At 40.6% G+C, this 9,336-nt stretch overlaps 2 protein-coding genes across 2 annotated transcripts in view; one reads left to right on the forward strand and one right to left on the reverse strand.

The window, feature by feature from the left end:
- The window catches only part of LOC106528508 (vegetative cell wall protein gp1-like), a 22,432-nt gene extending 18,517 nt beyond the window's left edge, over window positions 1–3,915 (forward strand). Inside the window, exon 2 of the mRNA XM_014023693.1 lies at window positions 3,830–3,915. Within this exon, the coding sequence (XP_013879147.1) occupies window positions 3,830–3,915 (86 nt within the window). The remainder of the gene's footprint in view (window positions 1–3,829) is intronic.
- Window positions 3,916–8,578: 4,663 nt separating this feature from the next.
- The window catches only part of LOC106528509 (vegetative cell wall protein gp1-like), a 7,083-nt gene continuing 6,325 nt past the window's right edge, over window positions 8,579–9,336 (reverse strand). The window contains exon 2 of the mRNA XM_014023694.1: window positions 8,579–8,796. Coding sequence (XP_013879148.1) covers window positions 8,579–8,796 — 218 coding nt within the window. The remainder of the gene's footprint in view (window positions 8,797–9,336) is intronic.

Consider the following 9,336-nt stretch of genomic DNA (forward strand, 5'->3'; position numbering starts at 1 on the left):
ACTAAAATTAATTTCTCTTTCTTACATGCCTGTTAAGACTTGTTTTTCCAGTGTTTTTTTAAATACACAWATTCATTTTTCATCCTATAAAAATGACTAGCAATGAGAAATTATTTGTTTACTCAAAATGGAGCATATTTACTGAACCCCTAAAGGGACATTGGATGAAAAACATAAAATAAAACTCTCATGGGCACCAGATACTATCTAAGCTGTTATCAGTCACATACAGTGTGTCCAGACTGTCCCTCCTCTACCTCATAGTAGGTTGGAAGGCACTTTTCAATCATTTGTTTGCCTGATAATGTTGCATTCAGGCAACRTGGATTTAGCTCCTCCAGTGGGATGTAGAGCTGAAGTAATCGGCCGRCTCACTATCCAACTTTGACCAGGGAAGCACTCGATCTGMGGCATGGAGATGTAGGCTGCCTGTGGTCACCCCAGTTGCTAACAGACAGACAGCAGAGTTTTCCAGGTCTGCTCAGACATGTTCCTAACTTTAATCAACTGATCTCTGTGGTGCGTTAAACATTTACTGAAACTTTCATGTGTTTTTAGTTCAGTTTATTTGATGACAGGAGAGGGGAATAAATATATTTAATCTTATAACAAAATCCTACTATTAAATCAGCCGTGCGATTTGGCTCAAATTTCTGTCAGTCATAGCTGCCTGTGAAAGTTTCATCAAAACGWTTTGCATTTTATTTATTTTCATATTTTAAAGGAAAAGGAGCCCTGCAACTGGGGTGAGCCTACTCCCCCCTCTCGTCCCCTCTTCTGTTGTCCAGTAAAGAGAGTAAACATCTAAGAACCACTGGAGAAGAGTTCTGAGCGGCTTRCTGTCCAACTGCGATCCCAGGCAGAGTGCTTCTTCTGCAGCATGATTATCCGATCTGAGCCGCACCCCTGCTCATGCTCTAAGGTATTTTAAATTTTAATTGGCTGTTCTCTGTTGTGTWATAAACATTTTCTGAAAGTTTCATATAAATCATATAAATCAAGCCTAAAAAGACTGCACTATTGTGTGAAGACTTCTGCTTCTCCTGCCTGGCTGGTAGGAGGCTCTTTGCAGCCAACAAACTGTTTTTTTATTCCCCATTCATGAGGGTTTTCACTACCCCATGACCTGCACTAGTCCAAGCACTTTACAACCCATCTGCTTGGGACATCTTACACACCCCAGCCTGGGGTTAGTGAACTGAAGGGAGTGGGCTCAAGAAAATATTGATTGTTGGGATTCTGAACTGAATTATAAAATAACTGCATTTTGTTTGGTTTATTGTTTTTGATTTTTCTATGTGTGTTCTTATTGAATGGCCATTCAGATTTTCACTGATGTAAATGTGTACATATATTATTTTTGCTATAAATATAAGGCACAAGCAACTTCCACAAAAAAACTTCCAGTCTCTGTTTGCTCCTTCCTGAGTTGCAATCTAGTCTTCTGAGAAACTAGCCCATGAACCTTGTTATTTGTTACCAACTTTTTTGCTTTGATTACTAAATTGCAGTATACTGTTTATTCTACACATATGCTACACACTGAACCACCACTGCCTCTGTTGTGTGTCCCATTAGTGYATGAATGTGATTTAAACACTGACTAGAGCATGAGGTGTACAATCACTGCAATGAACCCTAGGAAGGGAGCAAGACCTGACGGAGGGTCTGGGAGGGTCCTCAGGGAGTGTGCAGATCAGTTGACCAGGGTCTTCACCATGATTTTTAATGCATCACTGTCTCAGTCCTTTATCTCACCATGCCTGAAGTCAGCCACAGTARTACCACTGCTCCAAAAACCTACCATCAGTAGCCTTAACGACTACCGACCAGTCGATCTAACACCTGTCATAAGGAAGGTGTTTTGAGAAACTTGTCTGACCTCACTTTGTGATCTACATCACATCTATATCGGACCCACTTCAGTTTGTATACAGGGCCAACAGATCAATAGAAGATGCCATCATCAAAGTGATCCACAAAACCATCCCCCAACTGGAACAAAATGGACATTATACCAGGCTGCTCTTYATCAACTTTAAATCTGATTTTAATACAATACTCTGACAAATTGGTTGTATAACTGATGGACATCAGACTTCCTTACAATTCTGAAAATTATTTATTTATGAGTAAATACAGGCATAAAATAAATAAAACCATTACAAATCAATAACTTGCATGCAACAGCCTAACATAGTGTTTTGATTACTGACGGAAAGAAGAATTTTAACAAAACCTGTCAAATCTAATCTTCTCCCCATTTAGTCAGACTTTATGTTCATGCTTTGGCCCCAGTCAATACTACTCAATCTTTGAATATTATTGACACCATAGACCCAGAGAAGCAGGCATTATCATTTTCCCCTGTGTTCCAGCTCTGTAATTGCCTCATCCTGTTACCAGTAGTTATGATAAATCACTCTACCAGTAATCGGAGTGCCCTTCYTTTTCCCTCTTGCTCCATGGGCTCCATGACTGTCTGATTTCAGGGCATGACACAATGGGATCCAGATGTGTGATCTATAGAGGACTTGTGATGCTCATAATCAACAAGGAATTGTGGTTTAGGATTACAAACATAGAGTCCAATCTGCTGGCCAGGCCTGCTTTGAGGCTACTTGARTGATTAATGGTACATTACCAGCAGCAAGAGGGAGCTGTTTCCAGTCTGACAGATACAGAACACTTTGTTGTGTCCAACAAATATACTTTAATTTATACACATACAAACACACAAATCCAAGAAGGGTAAAGCCCTCAGATGCTCTTTTGTTAAAAATATAGGTCCCAGGCAGTCAGTGGGTTAGCAAGATAGATGAGGTGAAGAGATTAGAGGATATCTGATGAAACCATGATGTAGGAATGGTGGCACAGAGGATATAGGATGTGTAGGTAAGGCCAGGTTAGGTCACCACAAATAATCTTGTAAGCCACATGATCAACAGGCTTCACAACAGCATTGCTGGAAGAAATTACCAAAGCTCACATTCATACTTCAAGAATGCATTTGTAAGACAAATTTCCCACACATTGATAATAGATAACAGCCTCTATTCTGTCATTTCACCACTTCTTTTCCATTTAGCATTACTTCAGTCCCTTTCCTAATGTTTAGTTTTTTTCCTCATTCTGATTTTTTTTTCTGTGGAAATGTACAAAGCCTGGCTGTCTCTGGCTACAGTGCAGGACTGTGTAGCAGGGCTGCAGGTCATATGCTGAGCAGATGTGGTTTATGTGGAATCTCTAGATGGCTCAGCAAGCTTATCTAACAATAAGCAGAGGATGGTATCTGATCACAACTGACTCTGAAGTTTTTGTTTCCATTTGCAATAAATATGCCTTGTTTCATAACTGGTGTCTTTCATACAAATTGCAAACAAACTCTAGATGAAAATCAGACGTAGCATTCCTTAGAAAARTGCATATCTCCCACAGCATTTCAATTTAATGCCAGAGTTTTAGACTAAGATTTTCTAATGGAGATGTATCCATTTTGGAAAAACACATTTTTGTTTTGATGTTAGGACATGAAAGGGTTAATTAATTTAAAAACGCCTTCTCATGCGTGTAAAAAACCATCTAAACTTTTAATTTTATGTGACAGATTGTATTTTAACCCTCACATTTCCTTGCGCAAAGGACATGAATTTTGTGAATTCCCAACTGWCCCTGCTCACTGGAGCGTGAAGCATTAAGATTTTGGTGTCATTCGAAGCAGAATTATCYCCTCTACCAAAGGTTATGCCCACATTTTCAAAATTATTATCTATGTTAATTTAATGGCAATTTTTCTGAGAGTATCAATTTTTTCTGATACACCCGGTAGACCCAGCAACAGCAAAGGCAGAAGCCCTCACCATCATCAAGCCCCAAGGCACTAAACCCTCTGGTGTCCCAGCACCCAACACATAGGCATCAGATCTTGGGGCCAAAGTGGAGGTTGTTCCASTCACTGTATTGCTGGCCCATCCAGCATGGTTCCYCACCAGATAGGCCAGAGGCATGGTCATAGGACCACCTGCAACATCCATGCCCAGTGTGCCGCAGGCTGGGTCATTGGAGATTTTAGAACCCCCTTTTGCTTGGTACTGGGAGCCGGTACCTTGTCCACTCAGTATAAAAGTACTTGTCAACTTCCGATCCACCGGGGGTAGACGACTGATGAGTGTTGATCATACCTGGGTTTTACATCAGAGTTTTCCTTCTCCTAGGCAGTTTTCCTGTCAAGGCTATCAAGCCCCACCTGCCTGGCTGCTTTTGGTTAGTGGCACCCTATTCACCTTTCAGCTTATTCAGGCACACCCCTCCCTATACACCAGGAAYAGGGATCCCCAATCCACCACCTGGGACACACACCTCTACGCAGTGCAGCCTCAGCACAAGGACCTGTAATCCTAAAAAGTAGAGTGCAGTAGAACTGGAAAAGAGCTCACTTTGATAGTAAMTATTTTGCAAGTGGTCCTCACTTTGAAGCAGAAGCAAGTACACACACAGGCTTGTTTTTTTTTTTATTCCTGTGGGAACAGTGGATTCACTTCGACTCATTTTCTGGTAATTATACACAACTGACCATTTACAAAAAAATTAAAAGAAGTTTAACTAATTTATATTTCTTTGCTTAATTTGGGGGAATACAAATGTTCATTTTAATGTTAACGGTGTTTAAAATATAAGAACTAAATCAGTAGAAACACAGTTTTACAGGCTGTATTTTTTTAACTACCTTGTCACCCTCCCCATCCACTTTCCTACTACTACTACTACTACTACTACTACTACTACTACTACTACTACTACTACTACTACTACTACTACTACTACTACCACTACTACATTTATAAAGCACTTTAAAACAGCCACAGCTGCAACAAAGTGCTGTACATGGAAAATCAAAACACACACACACAAACCAAAAAATAAAAACAATTAAAAACAATAAAATCAAATAAAAAACAATAAAATAGGTGTAAAACAAACCAAAACAGGTCTAAAACTGTGCCAAAAGCCAGGGAATAGAAATGTGTTTTTAAAAGAATTTTAAATGTCCCAATTTTCAACTGTACCTCTGCCTTACTGGCTTTGTCAACATGGCAGCCATTACCCAGCAAGAAATGCGTTGTGATTTAGTTTTATTTTATTTTATTTTATTTTAAATTGTACTTCTAAAAGATATATCACTTTTATCTGTAATCTTTGAAGGATTTTGAGTTGTGTTGACTTACATTTTTTATACATTTAGGTTTGGTTTGATATCTGTGTTGAAGTTAATTCTGAAACCTAGAGGTCTTAGGCTCAAGTATAAAGAGGGGAACTGAAGATGTAATGTAGATATTTTCAAAGAAAGTTATCAAATGTAACACACTGTACAGGCTGCCACATGGCAGATAAAAATGTTAATATGTTAAGGGTAATATGTTAAGGCTGCCCCCGCGACCCGACCCCGGATAGGCGGAAGAAAATGGATGGATGGATGTTAAGGGTTAGTAGTTTATCTTTAACTTCTACCATTTTTCACCAGTTTAGCTTTGAATTGTTAGTGGAACCAAGAAATTAACATTGCGGTTTAGGTGTTATCGAATCTAATTTTGTTTAGCTGAGCTCAACACTGGCAGCGTGCAAGGAATGGAAATGTTCCAGGCCACGTGCAGGATGGCACAGAACAGATGACCAGCAGACTAATGATGGGTAAATCAAGGCTTTCTGATCCACTGAATCAAACTGAAACAACAGTGAAAGAAATGACTCTGTTTTGAATCATTTGATACATTTGTGTTGCTCCATCTGCTGGCCACCTTTACAGTATAGCTGCATGAAACAATAAAGGACAAGCTGTGCCTTGAACCACTGAGTGAGGTTCTGTATAATAAAGCTTCTACACACATATCTGAAGCATTTAAACTATTTTCTTTTAAAAACAATAATAAAATTATTGTACAATGTGACTGTGCCATAAGCTGTTTCAGTGGAGTGTGAAAAACAAAAAACCGGACTGAAACTTGTCAAACAACTGGTTTGATTTGAGATGATTATTTAGCTGTGCAGCAACAACTTTCTCCAGAACTTTGACAGGAAAGGGAGATTGGTTATGGGTCTGTAGTTTGTAAGGATTGTTACCTCCGCCAAGGAGGTAATGTTTTCGGTCATGTATGTTGGTCTATCGGTCTGTCTGTCTGTGGACAACATTACTCAAAAACCTGTGGACGGATTGTCATGACATTTACATCATGTGGGTACTCGCCCAAGTAGCACACCATTAAATGTTGGTGATGTTCCGGATCACGAGTTGGACACAGGAATTTTTTTTTCTATTAATCCTCTCAGATCGGCAAATCTGTGATGCTTTCACAGGGCTTCTGTAAAAAACAGTGAGAGCTTTCAGTGTTCGTTTGAACTGGATTACGCAGCACGGACTTCAAACTTTATAAAAGTAATGTTAAAACCAGATGTAATGATGAATAAGTCTTGCCATAATCTGCGCATTTTTATGCATTTGGTACGCATTTAGAGAACGTCTTGTGACCAGGAAGTGCATGACTGCACCATGAAACCCATTTTTCCCATTTCCTCAAACACACCACATTGTCGTAGGGTTGTAAACAGATAGATGAAGAACGAGGAAGTGGAGTGATGTGCACAGGTGCGGTGGACTTCAGACTCAGAGGTTGTTTGTTTGTTTGTTTGTTCATTTCTATTATTTAAATGAGACCAGGGACGAGGTAATGTTTTCGATCGCGCTGACCCACTTGCTTCCAGAACAACGGGACCAGGAAGCACTTTATGAAGAGAGTCAAACCATTACAAACTCATACAAAGGGATAAAACAGACATTTTACACGGTGAAATGTGACTGATGAAAACTTAGGAGCTTAATCCGACACCAGTTTGACGATGAATAACGTCGGGTGACGAGTCTAACTTTTTTTTTTCTTTCCACATTGGACTCCAACCAGGAAGAAATCACTTGCATACTGCCTGCTTAAATGTTCGCTACRTCACAACTTATTAGGCAAATGTGTTTCCATCTCTGCTTTTGTGCATTTACTCTATTACAGGATGGGGGACATTGTACTTGGCGGAGGTTTGCACTCTTCGAGTGCTTCATGTTAGGTATTTTTTTTATTTTTGTTTTATTTTTATTTGTGCAGGAGAGCTTTGATAATGGCAGGTTTCAGTGGTACTGGGACAGAACCAGACTGAAGAGACATATGATAATGATAGTGATTAATGGTCCAATGGTTGAAATATTTGTCTTTCTGAGAGAGGAAGGGAAGGGGTCGAGAGCACATGTAGTGGGTTTCATCTTCCTGACAATGTCCAAGATTTCCTGCTGAGAGACAGAAGAGAAGGAGCGAAGAGAGATCTGGAGTTGTGGCTCAGATGATTTTTGGGCTGGAGATGAGAACAATCAGCAGAACATGTGCTGATTTCTGTGCAAAAACTGTTCAAAATGCATTGCACTGGTCAGCTGTTGCATGTTGAGTTTTTAATGTAGGGTGTGGAGCATGTTGATGGTACCCCAATAAAATACATCCCTTCCAGGTATAAAAAAACTATTTCTACAAAAGTTGTCTCGGACATAAACTCAGAATTCAAGATTAATGCTAAAACTCATGGCTTCGGCTATGATTACATAACATTTGACCAGACTAGCCAGATATTTTACATCAGAGCTGGCTTTTGGTTCCAAAATGTTAAAAACTGATTGCTTAACTAAATCCAGGCATCAATATTGAACTGATGAAGCCATTTACAGCTGGCATCCATAAAAAGTGTAAAAATATGAAGTCATTTTGAACATTTTTGGCATGAACTTTCCTCCACTGTTTTGTCAGGTGTCAGGGGCGGCTGTGGCGGAGTGGTTAGGTGAGTCGTCCTGGAACCAAAAGGTCGCTGGTTCGATCCCCCGTCCAGCCGTCTCAGTCGTTGTGTCCTTGGGCAAGACACTTCACCCACCTTGCCTACTGATGGTGGTCAGAGGGTCCGGTGGCGCCGATGTATGGCAGCCCCACCTCTGTCAGTGCGCCCCANGTGCATGTGTGATATCTTAATAGTATGTGTGTGCAACTGCTGTGTAGTGTGTGTGTGCATGTTTTTAATAGTGTGCATGTGTGACATTTTAATAGTATGTGTGTGCAACTGTTGTATTGTGTGCACGCTTTTATTTGTATGCGTGTGTGATATTTTAATAGTATGTATGAGCAAATATAGTCTTGTGAGTGTGTGTGACAGAGTCTATAGTAGTGTGTGAGAGAGAAAAGATAGTTTACGTCCTACAGGGCGCCTCATATAAAGCGCTTTGGGGTCCGGAGGGACTTGAAAAGCGCTCTATAAGTTCAGTACCATTTACCATTTGTCAGTATTTTCCAAACTGATACCAAATAGCACCAAAAAACTGTATCTTCAGACACTCTAGTAATCATGATGCATGGAAAGAGCAGAGACTCTCATTAAAATGTGCAGACCAGCCCATTGCTGTTTGTGGTTGTGTAACCCTTTCACGTTCAAACATTCAACTGGTTACGGACATGTATTAAGCTATAGCCTAGGAGAGGCTGACGTCGGAGTGGAGAAAGGCTCATGGCGTGGTGGTGGAGGAGAGACCTGGAGGTGAACAGGTAGCTGGTTTTGTTGGCCAGGAGGTGGCTGACAGTGGAGGAGAGCGTCTTGGATGGACCAGGAGTGGAGGCGTCGAGCGTCTGGGCTGCTGGGCCTGGGAGCGAGTGGCGTTGAACGATGAGACTGCTGCGTCACCTGGCTGTGGGCATCGGGCCATGGAGTTGCTCTCGCCAGGCCCTGGTGAGTCATGTCACGCAAACGCAGACAGCGAAGAGAATCAGCTGCTACTAGTCCTGACAATATGGAGGAAATAAAAAGATGACTAGACTTTATGAGTACTGAGYTAACAAAGCTAACTTAACAGCAAGAACTTTTGATGTGTTTGATGGAGGAAGTGAAGCTGTTAAAGGTCCAAGTGATAGAGATAAAAAGATTGCTGAACTGAGACAAAAAGTTGATGACCTGAGGCCTATTGCAGAAAAGTCAGATTTCTAAATTCAGGATATGAGCTGTAAGCTGAGGTTGAACAAGCCTTCAACTTGTAAACAGCCATAATCAGTAGCTCTAACACCAAGCCATGCTCAGTTAGGGTGGTTCATTCAAGTCAGGTGTAAATAATCTGGGAGTAATGCACGTTCACGGTTTGCTTACTAGACCCACTGGGTGGATCAAAGATTTCCTTATCAAGCATGCGCAGTAAGACACGAGTCTCACTTCTTCCAACAGTTTAATGGTTAATTATGATTCATATGAAGAGATGAAGAGAAACACCGACTG

The sequence above is a fragment of the Austrofundulus limnaeus genome, unplaced genomic scaffold (assembly GCF_001266775.1).
Source record: "Austrofundulus limnaeus strain Quisiro unplaced genomic scaffold, Austrofundulus_limnaeus-1.0 Scaffold387, whole genome shotgun sequence".
In the NCBI taxonomy this organism is placed as follows: domain Eukaryota; kingdom Metazoa; phylum Chordata; class Actinopteri; order Cyprinodontiformes; family Rivulidae; genus Austrofundulus; species Austrofundulus limnaeus.